Source organism: Antechinus flavipes, chromosome 4 (genome assembly GCF_016432865.1).
Source record: "Antechinus flavipes isolate AdamAnt ecotype Samford, QLD, Australia chromosome 4, AdamAnt_v2, whole genome shotgun sequence".
NCBI lineage: Eukaryota > Metazoa > Chordata > Mammalia > Dasyuromorphia > Dasyuridae > Antechinus > Antechinus flavipes.
This window is the reverse complement of record NC_067401.1, coordinates 45,211,761-45,237,891: the sequence shown is the minus strand read 5'-3', so window position 1 is coordinate 45,237,891 and position 26,131 is coordinate 45,211,761. Positions and strand designations below refer to the sequence as shown.

The 26,131-nt window shown below is 37.2% G+C and overlaps 1 protein-coding gene across 2 annotated transcripts in view; it reads left to right on the top strand.

Moving 5' to 3' along the window:
* The window catches only part of TENT5C (terminal nucleotidyltransferase 5C), a 38,156-nt gene extending 28,082 nt beyond the window's left edge, over window positions 1-10,074 (top strand). For both annotated transcript variants that reach the window (XM_051992904.1, XM_051992903.1), the window contains exon 2: window positions 3,951-10,074. In XM_051992904.1, the coding sequence (XP_051848864.1) occupies window positions 3,978-5,150 (1,173 nt within the window). In that variant the 5' untranslated portion in view covers window positions 3,951-3,977 and the 3' untranslated portion in view covers window positions 5,151-10,074. The remainder of the gene's footprint in view (window positions 1-3,950) is intronic.
* Window positions 10,075-26,131: the final 16,057 nt, after the last annotated feature.

Sequence of the window (26,131 nt, the reverse complement as noted above, 5' to 3'; positions counted from 1 at the left end):
CTTAGATTCAGCACCGAGTTATGGATTTTGTTGACATTTAAATGCTTATGTTGGTTTGAAGTGAAGTTAGTAGAAGTGTAGAAAGCATCCAGCCCAGATGTGGAGTGTGGGAGGCAAGTAGTAGAAGGGTAATCTAGTACAGAATGAAATAAGGAAATAGCTCATAATCCAATTTGGCTGGAAAAGTAGGTGAGTACTCTATTATAGCAGATTTTAAAAGCCAGGCTGAGGAGTAGGGTATTTTATCCTATGGACAAAAGGGAAGCACTAAAGACTTTTGTTCAGAGAATTGACAGAGTGAGATCTTTGTATTAGAATAGACAGACGGCAGAGATGAATTAGGAGGTGAATACCTTAAGCCAGGAGTTGAAGGCTGAATCTGGGGTAATTGATGGCAGTGAATTGAAAAGATGGGACAGATGAAAGATATTCTGGGGTTAGGTGTGAGGCATGTGAAAGAAAATGTCAGAATGACACTTGAGGTTTTAAACTGGGTGATTTAAGAAATTATATATATGTCATCAGCACACAAGTTGGGAGAAAAGTTTAACTTGACATCTTTAATTTTAGTTCAGCAAACCTTCTCAATGAGTGGATAGGAAAGAGACTGGAGGGAAGAAGAGAATTTGGAACTCAAAATTTAAAAGAAAAATTAATACTCGTATAAAGCATATTTTAAAAAGAAAAAAGATGTCAAACAAGCAGTTAAATATTACCAAGGAGGAGGAGGGGGTCTTAGCTACATGTGGGAGCCATCTGTACTAATAACTGGAAACTATGCAAGTAGGGAGAGTACATGGAGAAGAATGATGAGAGATTTGGGGGCTTTTATTTCTTTGTTTTTCCTTATCTCATTATCAGAGCTGTATGATAATTCTTATGGAAATTTAGGAGAATTAGAAGGGAGAGCTGTTCTATGGGATCAAACCCTGAAAGGAAAGGTCTTGAATCTAAGCTTTGAAGTTACTGTTTAGTAAATGCTTATTTTTTAAACTTCTTCAGCTAGTTTCTACACTAAAATTGTTACTCAAGTGTTTTTTTTCCATTGTAATCTCCTTAACTTGCTATGTTAAAATGTTGAAGTGGGTTGTACATTGGGTGAAGGCCTCATTCCATGATGTGACCATAAGTACCATGTCTTCAGTTGTGAAAGCATTATGGTAATATTGGAAAGAACTTAGGATTTTTAGGAAGATAGAGATCGTAAGACAATAGCTAAATCTATTTGACCCTGGGGAGAAAAATCTCTGGGCATTGGGAGATTTGAACTTGATCCACTCTGTGGTTCCTTTAAGCTTCTGTGGTGTGAAGTACAGATTAGATAAAACCAGTTTCTTGCCCTAATGGGATTTATGGAGAATATTATAATCATACATTAATAATCAAATGCATATATTTATGAAGTCTGTTGGGCTTTTTATTTCTTCATTGGTTCTTTGCACAAACGTGTCAAGGAATTGGGGTAGAGGAAACATGGGAAGTCTGGAAATTCATGTGAAATGGAAAGGTAGGAATGATGCCATTTGATCTGCCATTGGATTCCTCACCAGTAACTTGACTTCAAATCTTAGATATGACAGGTCAAAAATAGAAACTGGAAAATAGTATAGTTGTCTTATTAGAGTAGTACAAGTAGTAGTCACCTTGATTATCTATAATATTGTACCTATAGTAAATATAAAATACAATTTAATCTGTCCTGTGGTAAAACAGTAGTTAAACATTTAATTTTTAATTGGGCTGAGGAATAGAATGCAGATTATTTGGAAAATCTAGGTCTCTTTAAAAACTAAAATCCTTTCTAAGAAATTCCTCTTTAAAAATTCTTCTACTGTCAGATTGGTCTCGAAATAAGATTATGATCATAGCATTCCTTGTCCGGAATCTTCATCAGCTTTCCCTCCATTGCTCACTGAAATAAAGTCCAGGTGATTTAGGCCAGCATTTGAGACCTTTCCCAGCTTTATTTTACATTCCTCCCTAGTCTGGATTCTATATACTATTGCCTTTCTTCTCTCTCTCTATCTCTCTCAGTAATTTTGTACTATTCCTGGTACAGTATATATATTGTATATATAATGAAACATAGTTTCATAGCTGATAATTATGTGTCTTCTGCCCCCTTACATAAATTCTTTGACGTTGAGGGCCACTCCCTCTTTTTAAGACATTTGTATCCACAGGATACTTAAAACCATGGTGCACATAAGCATTTTGGTCAATAGAATTTGTGATCAATACAAATTTGTGAAATGATTGGCAATCATAATTTCATTCACTTCATGGTCATTTTCAAAATCAAAATCAGTGGCACTATAGTTAGGGTGAAAAGTCTGAGAATAACCTTAGCCCAATGATTACTATTTATTGTAGGTTTCCAAGAAAAGAAAAATGCTTTAAAAACCTTAGAAAGGTTTTGCATATATCAATTGAGCACTAAATTAACTATGAGCTAGGTGGTGGTAAACTTACTATTTCATATTCACAGCAAATACAGTAAAATCATTGTAAGTTATTGCCGGTCAGATTAGCTACATATACTATACTTTAACCTATTTCTTTTCCATTTCTGTTTTCTTCTTCTGTAGATTCAATAGCCAAGGTTTATTCAGGAAATATAGAGACCAAATGAGATTTATTTTTAAAAAATCACTAATTTAATACTTTGCCAAGTATTTTATAGTGCCCTGTTGTTTTCAGAACTATATCTAGCTTTTTATTTTTTATTGTAGTTTAAGTTTCTATTTATTTTTCATTAATTTTGATAAAAATATCTTACTTTTATTACTTTATTTTTAAAGCAACTGTCATTTTTAGTGACTAATAGAAGTTTCTACGCAAAGCTTTGGGGAGAGTAACATTGGCTTTCTTTCTGGATCCATTCTACAACCCCAGAGATATCCTTTTCTACCATTTCTTAAAATAATATTTGGAAAACAAAATAGGTATAACTAGACTGAGCTCAGGAGCACCAAAGGCATCCCTCCCTTTGTGTCAGGGATCTTCAGTATGGAAGTTTTAACTTCATGCATGGATTGAGGAGTAACTGTTTAACACAAATATTTGGTTGAACAGACCACCATTCCCAAACTATGATGGATTATGGATCTAAGTTCTGGATGGGATTTCAATTTAGTCCAGCACACTCCTGTGTTCTTGTGTTTTCTCACATGCTCCCTTACCCTCGTGCCCTCTTTTGCCTGTGGTCTCACACACTCTGTCCATCTCTCTCTCCCTTTGTCTGTCTCTCTCGCCCTCTGTCCATCCCTTGGTCTCTTGCCCTCTATCTGTTTCAAGAAACTAGGACCCAAGGAAGTGGTGATGTGGCTGGGGCCACAGGTAGGATTTGACCCTAAGAGTCAGCACACTTTTCCCAGCACCACCCCCATCCTCAATTAAAAGTTGATTAGCGGATTGTAGGGAAAGATGGCGAAAGGAGGGACTTGTTGTCACAGTCGAGCAGTATGCAGGGTTAAGATTCTGACTCTAAATCTAATGCTTATGCCTAAATAAAGATAGAGTATGGTCCTTTTTTTTTTCTAATATTTTAAAATTATCTGTAGAGATTGTAGCCAAGTTCCCTACTGTTTCAAAACATAATACAAGAACACAAGGATCTGTTGAGGAACTGTGTAGGACTGATTTTTTTCTTTTTTAAAGTGGGAGAAGTGTGTAGAGGTCACTCTAGGGAATGGAGTAAAGCGAGAAGGAATGACAAGATGTCTTTGCTGAGCTTTGAGCTCTTAACTGATTATAATGTATGTGTAGTTTAGGTGGCTTTTTCTCCACACTGATCTTCCCCCCTCATTGAGGAAATAGTCTTATTTAAGGTGGTGTTGGGAGGAAATGAATGTGTCATAAGTAACTATTATAAATGAATTTGAGCTTTTTTTTTTTTTTTTGCTGCATGGAAGTAAATGCTAACTTTCATTTCTCACCCCTCCTTTCAGTTTCCCTGGAAAGACTAAACCCCCAAGATGGCAGATGAGACAAACACCAGGGATTGCATGTCCTTCAGTGTGCTGAACTGGGATCAGGTCAGTCGGTTGAATGAAGTTTTGACTGAGGTTGTACCAATCCACGGACGGGGCAACTTCCCCACCCTGAAGATCACACTGAAGGATATTGTTCAGACTGTCCGCAGCAGGCTGGAGGAGGCAGGAATCAAGGTGCAGGATGTTCGACTGAATGGCTCTGCAGCTGGTCACGTCTTGGTCAAAGACAATGGCTTGGGTTGTAAAGACCTGGACCTAATTTTTCATGTGGCTCTTCCAACAGAGGCAGAGTTTCAGCTTGTTCGAGATGTCGTTCTGTGTTCTCTTCTGAACTTCTTGCCAGAGGGAGTCAACAAGCTAAAAATCAGTCCAGTGACTCTTAAGGAGGCCTATGTCCAGAAGCTGGTAAAGGTCTGCACGGACACTGACCGTTGGAGCCTGATCTCCCTCTCCAATAAGAATGGAAGGAATGTGGAACTCAAGTTTGTAGATTCCATTCGCCGTCAGTTTGAATTTAGCGTGGACTCCTTCCAAATCATTCTGGACTCTTTGCTTTTGTACTATGACTGTTCAAGCAATCCCATGTCTGAACACTTCCACCCCACTGTGATTGGGGAGAGTGTGTATGGCGACTTTGAGGCAGCCTTTGACCACCTCCAGAACAGACTGATTGCTACCAAGAACCCAGAAGAAATCAGGGGCGGGGGACTCCTGAAGTATAGTAACCTTCTGGTACGGGATTTCAGACCCACAGACCAAGAAGAAATCAAGACCTTGGAGCGTTACATGTGTTCCAGGTTCTTCATCGACTTTCCAGACATTCTGGAGCAACAGAGGAAGTTGGAGACCTACCTCCAGAACCACTTCGCTGAAGAGGAGAGAAGCAAGTACGACTACCTCATGATCCTTCGCCGGGTCGTGAACGAGAGCACTGTGTGTCTCATGGGACACGAACGGAGGCAGACCCTCAACCTCATCTCCCTCCTGGCCCTGCGTGTGCTGGCGGAGCAGAACATCATCCCGAACGCCACCAACGTCACTTGTTACTACCAGCCCGCTCCCTACGTCAGTGATGGCAACTTCAACAACTACTATGTTGCTAACACTCCAATGCCCTACAGCCAGCCATATCCCACCTGGCTGCCCTGTAACTAACTAATCTCTTGACTTGAGGATTTCTGAAAAGGAAACCTCAAAAGGGCAAGGGCTTTCAGGAGGTAGGGGAGCCTTTCTAGATGCAGGTGTTTGGCTTTTAAAGGGGAACTCAGCTCTGATTCTGCTTATTTTCTTTGTGTACCCATCGAATGGGTCTACAGTCTAGCATGAGAAAACTTTTTAAAGGGACCCTTATTACAGTGCCACTTTGGAAACTGACCTGTCCGAAACACACTTAACACTTTATGGTCCTGAACCTTACGAACTTGTGGATTTGAGCCCCGTTGCAGTGCAGTTATTTAGAATGGGAAATAACTTGGGCAGTGTATGAGAAGCCTTAAGCCAACTTGTCTTCTCACTTCAATCTTGCATCTAAACTAGGCTGTGTTTTAGCCCTTGTCCAGAGTCCTTAGCAGCTAAGGCTTGGGCAGAATCGTTTTTCTTGAATCCATGCCGAATGACAAAGGTGTGAGGGTCTTCTTGGGTGCTTTTGTTCTTGTTCCAAGGGGATTTTGAGTAAAGGCCAAAATTGCTTATGTTTGCTGACTTATCCCCTTTCAGCAGAGCTGAAGGTTTCCTTCCTCAATTAAACCAAAGCCAACAGCTTCAGAATTGAGGCCTGGTTAGAAGTGGCATATGTGGCTTTAGATGCTGTGCTATCCCAAAGAATTCTGAGAGGTTACTGCTAAAGCATGACCTAAAAGGTTTCTTGGAAATGTAACTCAAAAACAAAATAAAATGTAAGACAATGTTAAAGTAGAAAAAAATTGGTGGTGGTGGGTGATGGTTGTGACTAGAGAATTAATGTTCAAATGACACTTTCTTTAAGGCATTCTTAATGAATGGAATTTTTGGTTGTTTTCCCCATTCAGTCTTTTTTTTCCCCCATGGCTGACTTGCTTTTTGTTGTTCTGTTTTTAAGACTTAAGTTGGGCAGTCATTTCATTTTCTTACTACGATGACCTATGCAGACTTCTTCATGTCTGTCTCGTAGTAGTAAGATGCGATGCCCCTTTTGGTCTCATTGCCAAATATGACAACTTAGTTTCTCTGTTTGAAATATGTTGAGTGCTAATGTTTTGTTCTGTTTTTTGTTCCTCAAAAAGATTTTAGTAGTGTAACTACTTCCCTGACTTTCTGTTCACAACAAATGAATTCAGGATGCTTATTTGAATAGGAATTTGGGTCAGTAGGATAGCTTCATTTGTAATTTTAAATGATGTGTGGAGAGATCTTTTTGAATGGAATAGGCTGCTTGAATGAGCTTATGGCGTCAAGAAATTGCACTAGAATTTAGACTGCTATTCTGAATCTTTCTCATGTCTGGATGAAGGCTTGGCTTAGGAAAAGTCTGGCGTGGAAGGAGTCGAAGCTCCTCATTTGGATAATGTTTTTTGTAAAGGAAGTTGCCAGTTCTCCCAGTTCATTCTAGTGAATGAAGAGCTACTGGATCTTCCTTTGCTGTTTTGTTGTACTTAGTGTTGTATCCTGCACTTTAGGGAAAGACAGTGTTTATCTTTACTGAGTGTTCTAGTTGCTTGGCCTGGGTGAGAGTTCCAGGATTATGTAGATTCTTCCCTACAGAGAAGGAATTTCATGTTGCAGATTTTTATAGGGCCTCCCACTTCAGAGAAACAATTTTAGTTGACTGGAAAAATGATAGCCTCGTTGGCAGATTTCAAAGGGATTTATTCAAATCCAAGATCCTGAATTTGACACTGCTATGGCCGTAGAAATCCTGGGCCTTAGCAAAGCTAACTTAATGAAAGAATACTTGAAAATCAATGACTTCTCTATCCAAGAGAAAGCTAAGAGATGTTTGGTGTGCTCTGTCTGGAATGTTGTGTCTTGGGGCCCTCTTTTCAGGTCAAACAGATGGGTGAGCTTGGTTTTGTTTTCCCCTTTGGGTGTTGCTCATAATGTATTAACTTTAGAAAGGTGAATAAAAGGCCACCTTAGCAATATAATTTGCATTTGCTTCTTTAGAAGACCTTGGAAAATTATGTTGAACTCCTTGCTTTTAAATCTAAGCTAAGTTATACAGCTGGGCTCTGGTGTGAACGGGATTGGTTTGAGGTCCTTCAGTAGTATTTCAGGTGTGACACAGACAGAATGTGAATTTATCGAACCGCTTGATTGTCTGTGACTGATGATAAGCTGTGTTTGGAGGGATAATGGTAATATGTCTGCACTAAAATTATTCACTTGTGGTGGTTGGTTTCTGTTTGCTTGCCAGATAAGTTTGGGGGTGAGGGTGGTGGGGGAACCTCAGGACAACACCCTTAGCTTAAATAATTAAATTCCCAGTTTGTCCTTTTTGAAAGCTCATTCTGCTTATACCTCTTGTTTCTCTCTGGTATTAATATCCTAATTACAGGGTGGTCTGGGGGGCAGGTGGGGGAGGAGGTAGGAGGACCACTTCTGTTCCCATATGCAAACAGTTGCTTTTATTTCATCTCCTTAAATAATACCAACATTTTTAGATTTGTATTTTAGGTCCTCAAGAATGTTTGCGGTGTACCACTTTAGATAATCTAGTTAACTATTGTGCTCTATTTTGTCTCAAAATAGGAGTCTTGGAGAGACCACAGGGGACAGAAAAGTATCCAAGCAAGGGTCCCAGATAACATTTCTGGAGCTTTTTGCTCCTCTTTGCTCATCACCTCCCATATACACCTTCACTTACATTCCCTCCCTCCCCCCCTTTGTGGAATTATCATTTTAGCTAAGATTATTCTGGTCAAACTTTTTGTAGTTTGCAAGTAGAAGCTTGTTCAGGAGCTAGTAAAACTGCCTCTCCCCCTCCAAGTTAAGCATGCCATATGGCATAGACTGTTTGGATAGTGAAGAACAAAACTGGGTCACTAAAACCTAATCCCTGGCTCGGTTATATAGTTTACCTGCTAAGAGAGCCCTTCACCAGCTTAATGATATACCAAGTAACGTCTAAATTCAGATGTCTGGACATTCTACTTAAAAATGTGCCTTTGGAGACCATGGAAGTGGTCACTGTGGTCTGCATTTATACCAAATCCGGGAGTTCCTCCTTCTTCTTCTTTTTTTTTTTTCCTAGTGTTGAGTAACATTGGAAGCTTTGGTGTTCACGAAGGGAATTAAAAGTTCAAGTATGAATTCTAATCTAAATTTAAATAGTGTACCTCATTTATGTTGGGTCCCTAAGATGTCCTTCCCCCCCCTCCCCCTTTTTGCAAACATGCAGTGTATTCTTAACTTATTTCTCAGAATCAGCTTTGAGTGGTTAGCTGAGATAAGAATTGGACCTTTTTCTTCATATTGGCAGAGGTAACTGCATTAAATTCCTGGGCCTCAAACTTTCAGATCTCCTTTATGATCTTTGGCAGATAGTATCCCATATTCAAATTCACTGGTAAACACTTAAAAGATTTCACAGGAACACCATCTCAATCAGTATAGTTCATTTAAATTAGGCATCTGTGGGGAAACTGGGTAGCTTGTAAGAAGTAGATTTCCACTAGGGTTGAGGAAAAGAAGAAATGCTTCTTGGATCTTGGTACAGAAGCAGTTGGGCAATTTCCTACTGGAGCATGAATTTTCAGACTTAGCTTTCTTCTGAATCTTTTGCTTCTTATGGTTACTATGATCCAATGGTCAAAGACCTGAATTGAATTTCTTCTTTCTTCTCCATTGTGGTAACCCCCTCACACCCACACCTAGTCTTTACCTTTATAGTAGTAGTATAGTAATAGTCATAGTAGTAGCATTAGTGGTGGGTGATGGTAATGGTGGTAGTTAGTTGTAGTAGCAGTAGTTGAATAGAATTTTTCTCTAGCCTCACTATGTTAGAAGTACCACTCAAGGTGTCAGGTTATTCCCTTCCTTTTAAGCACAATAATTCCCTTTTGGCTAGTACCTTCTCTCCCTCCCCTTCCCACCCCCTATGGGCTAGTCTTTATTTGGGACCCAAGTTAGAATCTTTAAACCTTTTCTTCCATAATAAGGTAATGTTAAAACATAATTAAAACGTTATCACAGGGTGGGAGAAAGCATATATTACTATGAGCCATTACCATTCTCAGTGGTTTTCTATTAACTCTGGACCAGAGAGAATCCACTGGTATGTGTATCAACCTTTCTTAGGTACAAACATTCTTTTCTTAGAAGTTGAGAGAAGAAACACTCAGATTTCTAAGCTTAGAGCCAGATATCCTTAAGCCGGCAGAGACCAGAACATCGTATCTACTCTGGTCATAGTTGGCTGTGGAACAAATTCCAATTCTCCTAATTAACATTAAGAGGACCAAAGGAGGCCTGGGAAGATATTACGAAAATTTTTCAGAGTGGTTTATAGAGCAAATTAAGAAAAAAAGAAAGGCCAAACCAGATATTTCAAGTGCCTAAATCTTGTTTATCACTTATTTTTCTAATAATTTAAGTGTAATATTAAAAAATGCCAAATGTGGTAGTTGGAACAAGGTACAGAGCAGACATCTTCTCCTGTGTGTGTTTGGGAAGGTTAAAAGACCATTTACTAATGAAGTAGATAAATTAAATAATGTGAATTTGTGTGGGTTTTCTTTTTGTCTGAAACTTATTTTATTTAAAGATTAAAAAAAACCTAACTTTTTAAAAGTAGGTGTTTTTTTAAAAAAATTTTTTTTGTTTCCAAATTAATATATAAATAGATGAGGAAAAAAACCCACCTTTTGACTATTAGGCAAAATAGGAAATTCTTTTCAGTTTTCTAAATTTGCGTAGCAACTAGCCATTGAAATTCTTGATTTGTTAGCCATTCAAGATTTATGGAAATACTTCTTTGTTAATGGTCACTAGCCTTCTCAGTCAATATGGATGAAATCACTTTCTTTTGTCAATGCAAAATGTGTTAAAACTTTATAAAAAAATAAGCTTTTGAGTTTATTGAGAAATAAAGATATATTTTAAAGACTTTGTCAATTGTGTTTTTACTCATGTGAATACAGTGGACAGTATTACTATGCATTTTTATTGTGGATAAATCACACTTTCATATTCTGGTCATTCTGAATCACCTATGTTTATGCTTTATGGATTATATTTAAATTCTAGGTGTTGTACCTTGAATGCCTCAGATTTTGGCCAGCAGAAACTTTCAGACTTTGCCTGGTAACTAGTTTAGTATTATGTTAACTAGTTCTATGTTGATGAATGCTATGTTAGTTAACTAGTACTAAACCATTATGTACTGGTACATAAGTGTTATTGGCAAACCTGCTGCAATGTCCAGCCAGTTAGGTCCTGGCAGGAGATCGCCTGCTCATTGCCCTACAAAAAGCTTTTGTGTGCATCTATTTTGACCTCTCCAGAGACTAGCCAATTCTTTGATTTTTTTGTTGGCCCTTTTCTTACCATTGTGCAGAATATGATGATAGCTTATTGACTTGCTATTGACTTGTGTTGATCAGCAACTTTTATCCAGTGGCCAATTTACCTTGTATTGTTAGTTTTTTGGCTGAATTCTTGATATCGGGGAGTTAAAAACTCCCTGAAGGATCTCATTGACACAAGATAAGGGAGAAATTTTATCTTTATGTTGTTCCCAAGTCTTTGCAGTTCAGGCCCTTTGGAAACTTGGACATCATACTTCCTGAAGTCATTATTCCAAATCATCTCAAACTAATATGAAGATAGGGATATTATTTTCAACCATCACCTTCAAACTGACTTGCTAAAGATAGGAGAAAATAGGCTAGAGTTGAGTTTCTTCTGATCCGTGATGATGGCCTGATACATGCCCCCAAATCATTTTTAGGAAAAGGCTTTTAGGAAAAGCTTTTTAGGTATAAGCTTAAAGCACCATAATACCTTACCTTGATTACATGAGACAACAGGCTCCAGGGCACTCACTGTCTTTGCTTACCTTAAAGCACTTTGTAAATGTCAATTGTTATCATGATTTTCTCTATAATAGTTTAAAAGCATGGTGATTTTTTCAAACCCTTCTCCTTATATAACTTTCTATGGCAGTGTAGCCATTATCCCATTTTACAGATAGACTGAAATGCAGAGACTTCAACAAACTTATTCAGACCCACATTATGGTGTTTTTTTCCTCTGTGCTTCAATGAAAAATAAATCAATTGAAGCCCAGCTATTGACTGACAGTTTTGACAGGATGATGGCTGCTACCTTTATCATCCAGACCCGAAATGGTTCAGATTGTCTTAAAATAGAGCAGGCTCACCACCTGCCTGTTCTAAATGATTATATTCTGTTAGTCATTTAGGTTAGCATCCTGCTAGTCCTATATGTGTGTGTGCATATATATAGGTAGATGTGTGTGTATATGTATATGTGTATATATATATTTATATAAGCACATAATATGCATATGTATATATTATGTGTGTGTATATACACACAAATTTTGTATCTACCAATACATTCTTCCCACCTTTCCCCGACCTCAATCCCAAATCCAGCAGTACTGAATCTCCTGGACTTTCATCCATTCCCAGGGTGATAGGGTTCACATGGGGCTTCTGTTGAGGAGAGAACGAAATTGTCATTTCTGCATGTTAAACAGGCCAGGTTCTGTGTGCTAAGAGCTCCTTCCACAGATCAGCAGTCTCCTCAAACAGCTATGAATTTTGGATGCTCTTATCACTCTCCATAGGCTGGAAAGGGAAAGAGGAACCAGTGATCTTCACTCTTGAAGAAAAGTTTAAACACAGCAAAAGCATTTCTCATGTGTCAATAGAGTCCAGTGGTTTTAAAGACAGTAAAGGGAAAGTACCTAAGATAAATTCAAACTGATCCTCTCTTCACTAAATATAAAAATACATTTAAAAAATTTCAATGTGCATTGATGAACAACTTGACAAAATATTTTTCTCCCAACCTTGTGAGAAGTACATACAGCATTAATTCTTCACACTACCCTACTTCCAAAACACTATGGGGAAACTTGGGAGCATCAGTTAATTTACTGAAAGCCTGGTAACCCAAGCAATTATGAAATTATGTGATTGAATAGGAAAAGGGGCTTAACATCCAATAAAGTCCTTAGCAGTTCACAGAGTGGTAAACAGCTAGGATTTTTGAGGCACTGGTCTCTGTCATCTTATCCTTAAATAATGTGCAGGGCAGAGGCTTTTATGAGAACAAGTCTTTCCACTTCCTGACACATGCTAACCTGCTGACATTGCCAGAGACTGAGAAGTGTCATTTGATTAGCAATTGTTTGCTGGACCGTGACATGCATGCCTCCTGCTTCTACCACTCAACTTCTTCCTCATCTGTTTAAAAGTTCGCATTCAAAACTTGCACTGTGATGTGTTAAGTTTCTCTTGGTTTTGGTCCATGCTACAAGCTCATTGTTGTGAGCCTTTCCTTCCTTCCCTCCTTGTGAAGTAACAGTTTCTCTGGCTTTCATGTGATTTGAACGTGGACAATACAAGGTCCTTTTTTTCTTAAGTTTCTTTTGGTCTCCTTATTTTCTAGATGGTTTTTTGTACATCACACTTTTACCATTTTCAAAAAAGTTGCATCTTTGATTTCTCTCCTGGAATTTTTGCTGTTTTTGGATCTGTCACAATTCTGATACATGTGACATGTTACTCTGGGCAAATCACTTAATTCTTTGGGTTACAGTTTTACAATCTGTAGAAGGGGAATGTTGGACTAACTAAGCCCTAAGGTCCTTGTCACACTCTAAATCTATGATACACTGCCTTATTTCAGCAAATGTAAAGTGAAGCAAGGAGAGACTTGGTGATAATGCTGCACTCGGTGCTGTATTGTGAATAAGGAACTGGGAAGCATCATGATGAAGTCCCATTTTCCTATCAACTTAAAGACTGATAAACCTTTTACTTACATAAAACCTTTTACATTCTAGGATTCTTGATTTCATTAGTATGAATGTTTTTTTCTCCTATGCAAATGTAACCTTTCCATATGTTACTAGTTTATTGGGTTGGTAATTCTCCCACTGCCACTGAAAAAAGTCAACAATTTGAGATGAATCTTTTCAATATTCATTCAATAATTTATTATTAATCATTAAGCACATGCTACATCACAGACACTGTGCTAAGTGCTGGGGTCACAAAAAGAGGCTAAAGATAATGCGTGGGTTTTTTTTCTTGTTGCTGGCCTTTCATTTTAGAAGAGGAACAAGGACATCATGGAGACTTGTGTGTATGAATTGGATTTAAGTAAGTTGCATAAAGTTGTCATCCTCACTCTGTTCTTAGTCATCCAGCGGCAAGACAAAATTGAAGATGTTGATATTGTCCTGGGATACAGTGGATGACCTTCGCTTCTTTGATGTTGGACCAAGCTCTATGTGCTCTAGTCAACCACCTTCATGGCCATTGGAGCAGACCATTCTCATCCTTCCATTCCATCAGGGAAGCTCTCACATGTTTAGGGTGGACAATCCCCTAATTCATTTCTGAGTTTGAAGCCCATTAGTTACCCATCTGTGGAGATAGTTTTACAGGTTGGAGGTCATTATACATGTTACAGAATCTTGGACCCATGGGTGAGAATTAACTGCTGGTTAGACACCAAAGGTAGAGGAGCAGCCTTGAGAAGGGTTTGGCAGACCCTCACACCAGAGGTGCTAGTCTTCCCTGAATACATCATGTACTCCTCGAGAAGCTTATGATATAAAAGGAGAAAAGAAAATGCAAATGTGTATATAAAACTCGGGAGGAGCTCCTGCTCTCATAGATAAGCCATACATACAGTCTAGTTGAACATATAATTTATGTCTTGAATTTTTTTAGCCAGAAGTTGTATTCTGGTCGCACAACTATAAAACCCCTGGTGTAAGCTGGATTTAGAAATAGCACAGGTAATGTTCATTGCTTGGATGTCACTACAGAATTATTTTCTTTTGAGAGTATACTGGACACATAATCTATGTCCAGTCTGTGCCCCATGGGAGTCACAAGTCTAGTGGTAAACACACCCATCTATGCATGAAATAAGGCAATACTCATACTTGACATGAAGTTTGTAAAGCAGTTGACATAATCTCCTTTAAGATAATATATATATGTATATGTAAGTGAGCTAACTTGTGAAGCACTTTGCTCACCTTAATAGAATGCTAGTTATTGTTAATATTTCATTCTCTCAACAACTTTATTATCCCTAATATTTTATGTATTACTCTACCCAACTTGAGGCTTTAGTTTGTCCTTGGTGACCCAGCTAATGTTTGAATCTAGGTCTCTAGGTCTTTAACAAATCCCAAACTTTCACATGGCTTCCCTCAGACACTAGGATGTAAGACAACAAATAGATAAGCCCAAATTTATATTGTTCAGTCTCTGAAACACTACAGTAGATCAGGAAATGAGACTCACTTGGGGTTAGCCACTATCAAACGTGGAGCAGTGATCTGGGGTGGGATGCAGACAATGCTTGGGACTGAAAGCCACATACGTCACTGCTGTCAAAGCTGTTGGGGTTCAGGTTTTGTTTTTTGCAGCATTTAACATTCCTCATTGGTCAGTGGAACTGTCCCACCCACTGGATGTATTATGGGCACCCAGAGTGCCAATCAGCACCACTGGGGAGATGTTGTCAGTAGGTACTGCCTGCTATTTCCCAGTCCTTTGGGTGGGTGGGCTGTTTCTTCATGGCTGAATGCAGCAGCTATGCAACATAGGTCAAATGGAAGGTATTGTTGCAGATGGGAATGGACCAAATACAGTAGAGTCATGTATTTTTCTTTGTGGAACGATTTTCCTCTGCCAAGAATTACAAAAGACATATTGCAAAAACTCAGAACTCTGCTGATTTGTGTGATGGGCTCCTCAGTGATTTTATGATCAACTGCCTTTGCTTTAAAGTGCCTATTTCTAATAATGACAACAATAAAAAAAAAACCCACAGTTTTGCATTTGGAAAGACTTATTTCCTCTTCAAAATTTATGTCCAGTGTCTCCAGTCTCCTTGTAGCTTCAAGTCAAATACCAAAGCTTTCGTCCAGAATGCCTTCTTTAGAGCCAGAAGTTAATCTTTTTAACTCACCAATGATTATTAGAGGGGCAAAAATAGTGGGTGGGTAGTTGGAATATACTGTAATCCCAGATTGAGATTGGGTGATTTTGTAATCTCAGATCAGGATCATTTTCAAGGACCGGAGGAAAATTTTTGGAAATTGCTTTTTCTCCTTTTTTACCCTCACATTAAGTGGTGAGTTCCTGGAGCCAGCTCTTGTTAGAAAAAACTCTTAAATTTTCAGTATCAGCATTTATGCTGAATGGAATTGGCAATTGCTACAGATCAGGACTTGATTTATTGTGCTGCTGATTGTTTAGACTAAAGAAAATGATGGAGAAAATGTGGATAATTTGAGAGATCCTTTGACTTCTCTGTCTCTCTCCCTCTCTCCGTCTCTGTCTCTTCTTCTCCCTCTCTTTATCTCTCTTCCTTCCCTTCCCTTTTTCTTCCTTTGTCTCTTATCCTTTTGTTCTTTCCCTTCTTCCCTTTTTCCCCTTCTCTCCCTCCTTCCCTTCTGACCTTGGAGGAGGGATTCTTTTTTTTTTTAATTTAAATTTTATTTTATTTAATAATAACTTTGTATTGACAGAATCCATGCCAGGATAATTTTTTTACAACATTATCCCTTGCACTCGCTTATGTTTCGTTTTTTTCCCCTCCCTCCCTCCACCCCCGCCCCCCAAGATGGCAAGCAGTCCTATATATGTTAAATATGTTGCAGTATATCCTAGATACAATACATATTTGCAGAACTGAACAGTTCTCCTATTGCACAGGGAGAATTGGATTCAGAAGGTAAAAATAACTTGGGAAGAAAAACAAAAATGCAAATAGTTCACATTCATTTCCCAGTGTTCCTTCTTTGGGTGTAGCTGTTTCTGTCCATCATTTATCCATTGAAACTCAGTTAGGTCTCTTTGTCATAGAAATCCACTTCCATCAGAATACATCCTCATACAATATTGTTGTCGAAGTGTATAATGATCTCCTGGTTCTGCTCATCTCACTTAGCATCAGTCCATGTAGGTCTCTCCAAGCCTCTCTGTATTCATCCTGCTGGTCATTCCTTACAGAGCAATAATATTCCATAACATTCATATACCACAATTTATCCAGCCATTCTCCAATTGATGGGCATCCATTCATTTTCCAGTTTCTAGCCACTACAAACAGGGCTGCTACAAACGTTTTGGCACATACAGGTCCCTTTCCCTTTTTTAGTATCTCTTTGGGGTATAAGCCCAATAGAAACACTGCTGGATCAAAGGATATGCACAGTTTGATAACTTTTTGGACATAATTCCAGATTGCTCTCCAGAATGGCTGGATTCGTTCACAACTCCACCAACAATGCATCAGTGTCCCCGTTTTCCCGCATCCCCTCCAACATTCATCATTATTTTATCCTGTCATCTTAGCCAATCTGACAGGTGTGTAGTGGTATTTCAGAGTTGTCTTAATTTGCATTTCTCTGATCAATAGTGATTTGGAACACTCTTTCATGTGAGTGTTAATAGTTTCAATTTCTTCATCTGAAAATTGTCTGTTCATATCCTTTGACCATTTATCAATTGGAGAATGGCTTGATTTTTTATAAATTTGAGTCAGTTCTCTATATATTTTGGAAATGAGGCCTTTATCAGAACCTTTAATTGTAAAGATGTTTTCCCAGTTTGTTGCTTCCCTACTAATCTTGTTTGCATTCGTTCTGTTTGTACAAAGGCTTTTTAATTTGATATAATCAAAATTTTCTATTTTGTGATCGGTAATGGTCTCTAGTTCATCTTTGGTCACAAATTTCTTTCTCCTGGAGGAGGGATTCTTAATCTAGGGTTTGTAAACTTACTTTTTTATGTCAATAATTATATTTTAATATAATTATTTTTCTTTGTAAACCTGTGTATTTTATTTTATTTTAACCCCATGTATTTTTATTTTGTTATTATGTTAAAAAACTGAGAAGGGGTGAGGGTTCCAAAGGGGCCATGACTCACAAAAAATTAAGAACCTTTGGGTATACAAGTAGTATCTTGCACATTATAGGCAATTAACATTTATTACTTGAATTGAATAAAAAAGCAATGGGAATCTCAGGGGTAAAGGACATATCTTGAGGTCAAAGAAGAGACCATGAGGGATGGCATGGTATGTAGCTTTTACTTTGGGTAAATAAATTTTCAAAAAAAAAATAGAAATTACTTATCACTATGGCTTTCAAAAGAGAAGGAATGAGTAAGAGGAATTGATTCTTAAAAATGAATTTCCTGGTCATAATGATGTATAATCCTGATGATGGAGAAAAGGGATAGGCTTCTAAAGAGACTAATGTAGGTACACGGAGAGCCCTCTGATGAATGTATACATATTCACACATATGTATGTATTTATATGTTTTAAAAGTGTATTTATACATATATAACATATAATATTATATAATATACATATATATATATATATAATGTTTTATATATATATGTATATAGAAGTGAGAACTTTATTCTAGAATAAATTGGATCTTTGGAAACACAGTAAAGATGGTTTAAAAAATTAAGGCATGTCCAGAACAAGAAAAATAAGGAATGGATAGGCCCTTTGTGTTTGTACTATATTAATAGATGACAAAAAGCAGAAGTACTTAATTTCTATTTTGTTTTAAAACTTCTCCATCAAGGAAACAAATCTTTAAACTTGGGAGGTTAGAAAAACACAATTTATAAGGAAAAGAAATTTACATGATAACTTTATTGTATATTTCAAAGGAATATCAAGTTGTACATAATAAATTTGCAGTTCCATGTGCAACCATCTTTTTAAAATTATACTGTTATGGAAATACTTATTTTATTCTGTAAATTAAGAATAAAATAAATTTTAAAAAGTAACAGAAATCAAAGTTGGGAAAATAAAAGTAAAAGCATCTAGTAACTTTTAATGTGTTCTGAACTCCAGTTTCAGGCAAACATATCCCATGGTACTCAAAGATCTTGTTGAGGAAATTTTAGAACTAGTGACAGAAATCTTGAAGAATGGGAAAGTAGAAAATTTAAATTTATTTTTTAAAAACAAAGTCTATGAAGCTTCATGATGATCTCTGGACAGAATTGTAGGGATGGATTATTAAATGAATGATCTGTTATCACTTAGAAAAGAAAGCTCAGGTAGGCACCTGTTGGGTTCTCTAAAAGCCCATTACTCCAAACTTAGTCTCATTTCCTTTTTTTTTTTTTTTTTTTGATGTTTGCTACATTAATAAACTGGAATAACTCAGTAACAGGACATCTGGATTTTAGAAAGGCACTTAGCCCAACCTTTTCAAAAAATCCTTGTGGGCAAGATAGAAGGAATGGGACTTCATAAGGAATTGAACCCAAGCACTCTTAGAATTACATCATTGAACCACACTCATGCTCTGCCTCCTATCTTTCTGACCACATATAGAGACTTGAAGATGTCTTCTCTTCCTCTTTCTCTCTCCCCTTTTCATTCTAGAGTCCTCCACAGGCCTATCAAACACAGGCATACTTTCTAAGTCTCAGCTCCTGAAGGAAGTGGGTTGAGGGGGAAGGGATAGTATTGGTGGAATCAAGATGCTGGAGAGGGTTACTTACTTTTTTCACAATTACCCAAAAGTGGAACAAGTAGGTGACACAATGGATAGAGCACTGGGCTTCAAGTCAGGAAGAAAGAGTTCAAATCCAGCCTCAGACCACTACATGCTTCAGATTCTCAGTTGTTAAATGGGGTTATAATAATAGCACTTAGCCTCCAGGGATGTTGGCAGAAATTTCTTTGTGCTCTATATTTGTACATTTTCTATTCAATATAGTTGAAAATGATTAGGAGGTAGATAAAGAAAATATTCTTACCAAATTTGCAGATGATATGAAGTTGACAGAGATAACTAAAAAGATAGAGACAATCAAGATTCAAGAATTTCGTAACCCAACTAAACCAATAGACTGAAACAAACAAGATTAAAAACTCCAAATGTCCTTGTTTCCCTATTTTTTCCCAAGATACTATCATCCTTCCAATTACCCAGATACACAACTACATAATCATACCCAACTTTTCCTCCTTAATTATGTCTCATATTTAATCAGTTACCAAATTTTGCATTAATAGAAATATTGTGTGTATAGATCAAGGAAAGTATTAATTCCACTGTAGGTTCATCTGTAAACCATGTCATATAAGAAATGATTACAGGAACTAAGGATATTTAGCTTGGGAGGAACATAGTAGATGGCATCAGATATGTGAAGAGCTGTTAAGGAGAAAAGAGGCAGTCAATTCTGGATAATTCACTTTTGTACAGTTTTTTTTTATGGGCACAAAGCTACAACATCTCACTTGAGCCTTCATACAACACTTCTCTCTCCCCATTAAGTTGATAATGGAAGCATTGTCATTTCTATCACATTGATGAGCCAGTTGAGTCTTAGATTGAATGACTTACTATAGTGGAATCTAAGTCTTCTGCCTTGAAGTCCAGCATGCTCTCACTTTTAAGACACTGTCTTTCAAAACTCTTGTCTTTTAAAAGAGCAGAACTAACACTATTAGCTAGAATTTGGCCTGAAGATAAGGAGGTACTTGTTAATGATTAGTGTTGTTCATAAATAGAATGAGCTTTCTTGGTAAGTAGGGAGCTCTCCATGCCTAGACTTATTGAAATAATGGCTAGATAAGCATTTTAATGGAATATTTTAGGAGGAATTCTTATTCAAGGTAGGAAGATGCACAGGATGTCCTCTAAGGTCCCTTTCATTTCTAAGATTTTATGCTTGCCTAAACTATGAAGATATTTATGTTCTCAAAGGGTTGTTATTAATGTGATTGGGAAGACCGGACAATTTAGGATTGTTTTAGTCACTGGAATTTCCAGTTTAAATTTAGAGCAGTGTATCTTAGTACTCTGCTTATCACACACTATATTCTATTCCCCTTGTCTTCTTTTTGAGGTTTGTCAGAACTATAATTATACAAAGAGTGGGAACACCAGGAAAATTGACATCCATCTACTTTCATTATTTTTTCTTAATGTAGCAAAAGATGTCTTATCCTTTGGTTTTGATTCTTTGTTGTCTTGGTGAATCCATGTGGAAACTCTACTCCACTAATTGAGACTAAATTTCTATAGCTCCTGATCTTTTATAATTCTTACCCATGTATTCTCATTAATCCTCCATAGGGGATCCACCTCATACTTTGGAGGTCTGTCTTTTGTTCTTTCAACATCTCAGAAGTACCTGTATATTAATGGGGTTAGCCATCTGTCACTTCTCCTATTCACTACATGATTAGTCCAATTTCCTTTCTACTTGTACAGTGTGATGACTTTTACAGCGTGATGACTTTTACATTGTTCTAGCACATGGATTATCTCTGGGGGGAAAAAAAAACTTGTGTAACCATGGCAACTCATGAAGTAGACCAAAAAAAAGCCTACAACTTAAGAGATTTTCATTTAACATGAGAAATCTGGTCCCTAGCAATACATTACCAATCCAAAAGGACATTTTCCTGTGTCAAAAGGGAGGTCAATCAAAACAAAACAAGGGTGCTATTTACTCCTCACTAGTTAAGATTTCCATCCAGAGAATCACAGGACTGAAGCTATCATGACTTAAGAGAAGAGAGGAGCAAAGAAAAGTACAGTTTCTTCCCCTAAGAGTTAGAAGGGTATAGGTTAGGATGGAGCAGAAGAAAGAGTAAAAGTGAAATTATGCAACATAGAATAGATTATGATGGGAAAAGAAGTACTCACTTTATTGGGAGAAAAAAAAAGCTATCTGTCTTCATGGATCCCATTTCATTTCATTTGGAAGTTGAGCACTAACTAAGCTAGGAGTCAGCAGATCTTGGACAAGCCACATGGGTTTATTGAGATGCAATTTTTTGAATTGAGATGTTCTTTAAGATCCCTCCCCAGAGCCAATCACCTATGGTTTGAGACATCTTGGCGCTTAGCTGACCCCTGTTGCCCAGGTGATCCTGGGCGATACTATAGTGACCTTTGTGACTCAGAGACCTTGAAATAGAGAAATAGGTGATTATAGTCCAGGAAACTCCCTTTCCTGTTATCTTCACACATAAGTCTCTCAGTCTCTTTTTATCCCTTAATTAGCATATTTTCCCTTGATTTCATCATCACCATGGGTACTCTTTTTATGGAAACATACTAAAACCTTTGCATATTTTCTGAGTTACTGTGACTGAAAGAAAATTATCACTTGGTATGCAATCATCTGTAGATGAGCCTTTCTGCATCTATGTAGCTGCAAGAGTCGGTCCCTGGACAACAGATTGTCACTTGACCAATAGTCCAACCCGAGTCTCTTTCTTGATGTCTTTCTTGAATCATTTAATGTAAACTCCTTTAGGACATAGATTGGTTTAATTTTTTTCTTTATTCTTAGCACTAATATGGAGCCTGAGAATATAATAGATACTAAATAATTATTGATTGGTTGATGGCAGAATCTTCTGGAGCTTGTCCACCACTGCAATAACTTTGGAAAACTCAGTCAACTCCATAGCAAGCTCACTGGAGTGTTAATCAGGAATCCTCACCAATTATTTATAAGACAGGAAAGATACTATCAATAACAGCTTGCATTTATACAATTTCTTGATTTGCAAAGCAGTTTACACCTGTTAGCTCATTTGCTTCTCAGAACTAATCTGTGTGGTTATTACTATTATTATTCCTATTAACCCCCAAATACTCATTTGAATAATCAAAAGACAAATAGAATTAGTGATTTATTGATGTGGTAATTATTAATAATAATTATTAATTAATTATAGTAATTACTAGCCTATTTTCCTACCTCTTCAATTTTCTCAACTCTATATAAAATAAGTCTGTCTTTTGTAGGTCCTGGTGTTCATTATGTTGAATTTTTATGATTTGAAGAGTGATAGGAATGTTATCTGGTTTCCTTATTTGTGTTTCCTTTTTTGGTATCTTGAGAGCAGTACAAACTGACCCCTCTTCCCCAACTCAAATCCTTTATCAAGAAAGACGAGTAGAAATTAATTCAATAATTATAAAAAGGATTGTGGCACAGTACCCTAAAATTGTTCTACAATGAAGAAATTGGCTAATTTGTATTGTTGAATGGACTCATGTATGGATTACTTCTAGTTTAGTGTTGGATGTCCTCTTCCAGCCCATGAAGGAATGAATTTTTAAGATTTTGAAGAAATCATGGGTCATTTTAGGTCTGATGAACTACAGCTAAATTGAATAGTATAGATGGTAAATGCCTAATTTTGACTGTGGAGGCTTGTTTGCTTATAATTTCTATTTCTATGCCATGATTCACATTTCCATGTCATTAGAAAGCATTGGAAGAGGATTTATCCTCTGAATTCTTTATATATTTGTGTTTCCTTTTCCCTTATAAATACTACACTACTTCTAGCATATGTGATCTTCCTGTTGTAATTACAGAACAGTTTGTTTTAATTTATCTTTGTACCTGTAAAGGAATTTAAAATTTTAAATAGCATTTAGCAAGTACTCAAAGATGGCAGTTAGAACAAGGACCCAATAGCAATTAATTTTTTTTTAAATAGGGCCATACTAAGATTTGGAACCTTGTGGGGAATGTTGAAAAATTAGAAATATGCAAACCAAATTGGTCAAACATGACTAAGAAATTAACAGATTTATATGTGCCAGCATATTAACGAACTTTTGCAGAAAGTTACTTAAAGGTCTGGTATTTGTGATAAGGTTGTATGAAGCTTTTGGCTAAACTTGTCAGTTTCTCCTACATCTCTGGAAATATAGATAAGTGAATAACTCACCCTTTGGGACCCTAGAAGAGCACAACCAGACAGAAGCAAGATGTGATTCATTCTCATTTGACACAAAGGGACATACTCTGAAGGGGTCATTGGTGGAGGGCTGCCTTCTTGGCAGTCACACAATCCAGGTGCATCTAGGTTCCGCTTGTTTAGGGATGAAGAACAAATTCCTTCCATAAATGTCTGTGAGATGTTGAGCTGCATACTTTTGGGCTTTATCCATGTGGCCCAAGTCTATTTATAACATGGAATCCGTCAATATTGAACACTAGTCTTTGTCTAATGTGCAAAAATGTATATCTGGGGCAATTTGGATGCTGTAGTTGGGATGTATTGAAGGGATAGCTCCATACTTTCTAGTTCCCTCAAGCAACGAGTTGGTCTAGAGTCTATCGATTTATTGTGCTTCTAACAAAACAAAATATTTAGCTCATCTTCCAAATAATAGCTTTTCAACTACCTGAAGATTTGAACCCATGTTTTCTAATTCTATGTCCAGTTTACTGGCCAAGTTATCTTGGAAGTTATGCATTTGCCAGTAGCAGTGACCTTACCATTCTGGACTGGAGTCATTAGACTTACTGAAATTTTTCCAATCTAAATTCCTTAACTGAAGGTTGTCTCTGTCTCTATCTCTCTCTCTTTCTTTTTTTCTTTCTCTCTCCCCTATCTCTCTGTCTCCCTTTCTGTTTTTTCTCTTTCTTTCTTTCTCTGTGTCTCTCTTTTTTTTTCTCTCTCCTTCAACTCTCTTTCTCTCTGTCTCTGTTTCTCTTTCTCCCTCTCCCCACAGTCAGAGATGAAGCATCTTGAAGACAAGGACCCTTCCTTCATCTTTCACTTGCCTTTAGCTCCCAGCACAGAATCTTTGCTAGAGAACTAAGCAGATACTGGACATTGAACAGTTTGGTTCAATATACATTTATTACCCACAATGAAGTAGAATGAAACTTATCTTTCATTTTCTTATTACTTGCACTTAAACAAGGAGAAGGATAAGATGTACACACACACATATACATGTAAGTACACATCCATTGGCACACACACAATACATTTCCATATTAGTCATTTTGCATAAGAAGTCTCAAATAAAAAAATTGAAAATGAAAAATAGCATGCTTCAATCTGAATTCAAACTATGGTATTCTTTCTCAGGAGGCAGGTAACATGCTTCATCATTAATCTTTTGGGATTGTCTTGGATTTTATTTTGTTGAGAATAAATCATTCCCAATTCTTCATCAAACATTATTGCTGTGACTGTGTATAATGTTCTTTGGGTTCTGTTCACTTCACTATGCATCAGTTCATGTAAGTCTTTCCGGGTTTTTCTGTTGCCAGCATATTAGTAGACTTTTGCAAAAACTACTAAAAAGCCTGGTATTTGTGATAAGTCTATAGAGGTCTCTGGCTGAGCCTGCCAGTTTCTCTTTCAAGTCCAGAAGCATAGAGAAGGGGATACTCCATGGGATCCTATAAAAATTCAACCACACAAGAGGCAAGATATGATTCATTCTCATTTGACACAAGGTCATACACTCTGAAACTTCTGACCAAGTCAGGCTCACACATTAGGATGATCAGGTCAGCAGTTGTATAAAGGAGGAACTGGAGAGAGGAGGGAGGTCAATTGGGAGGCTGTTATGTATGTATTTTTTACTTAATTTTCTACGTACATATTATTTGTCCCCAATAAAATGTATGTTTCTTGAGAACAGGGGAAGTTTTATTTTGGTTTTCATATCCCCAGAAAGTGGTAATGTGTCTGGCATATTCCAGGCATTTAATAAACTCTTCTTTAAATCAAATAATCACTATAGAGTCAGCCAATCAACTAGCATTTACTAAGCACCTGCTATATGCCAGGTATTGTGTGGTAAGTGCTAGGGATACAAAGAAAGACAAAAACAAAAAACAACCAAAAACCAAACCCAGTTCCAATTCCTCTCAAGGAACTTACTGTCTAATGTGAAGCACTTTACATTCTTTGAGATACCATATAACATATGCCCTTATTAGAACAGAAATCACCTAATTAATAAGTATTCAATAAGTGAATGATTCTAAATAGACATGATTCCTACCTCTCAAGAACTAGCAATTGAAAATGAAGATTTTATGATTTTGGAAAAGATGGAGATGCCATCTAATTGATAAAGAAGCATCATTCAGTGGAAAGAATACTGAATTTACACTTGGCCCACTTCTTTCTTTACCATATAATACTCTGGACTTCCTTTATTATTCTCTAGAAATCTGTTCACCTTAGAAGCTCACTTCAGTCCTGGGATACATACATTGGAAGTAACCTCCTTTCCTGAAGTCTCTCCCTCTCTTTTCAGATCTAACCCTCCATTGAAACAGGACATCCAGTCCCTTCTTTCCAAGCTGCACAACAAACTTTTTCTATCATGTTCCCCCTATTACCTTTGTCTTCCCTCATCCCACGAATTTTTGAATTTCCTTTTTGATGACCATCTTCTCCCATTAGAACGTAAGCTTTTTGAGGGTGGAGTGCATAGCAAAATGTCTGACGCTTTGTAAGTATTTAATAAATGCTTGTTAACTGGCTGGTTTTTCTTTGGGGAGGAGGTTACTGAGTTCTCTTTTGGACATGTTGAGTTTGATCTGTGGCTATAGCTCTAAGTAAGAGCCTAGGACTGCCCATGGAGAGCTAGGAATCTGATAAGGTTTCTCCTCCTAGCTCTAAATTGATTCTGTGCCTTTATTCTTTCTTTCTTTTTCTTTTTTTTATAGCTTTTTATTTACAAGTTATATGCATGGGTAGTTTTACAGCATTGACAATTGCCAAACTTTTTGTTCCACTTTTTCCCCTCGTTCCCCCCCATTCTCTCCCCGCTGATGGCAGGTTGACCAATACATGTTAAATGTTAAAGTATAAATTAAATACAATATAAGTATATATGTCCTAACATTTATTTTATATGCCTTTGTTCTGATGTATCTATTGATTACATTAGTCTGTTTCCTATGAGGATCAAGGTTGGGATTTATGGTGATGTGGTCTGAAGTCAAGATGAGGAACAGTAATCAAGTAAAAATTTCCTGGAGAAAGCAGGTCATTGAGTGGTGGTTTGAAGGATAATGTAGATGGGTCATGGCAGACAGGATTTCATATCTTTGTTGTGGTTCCTTCTTTGATTGTATCCCCCATCTGGT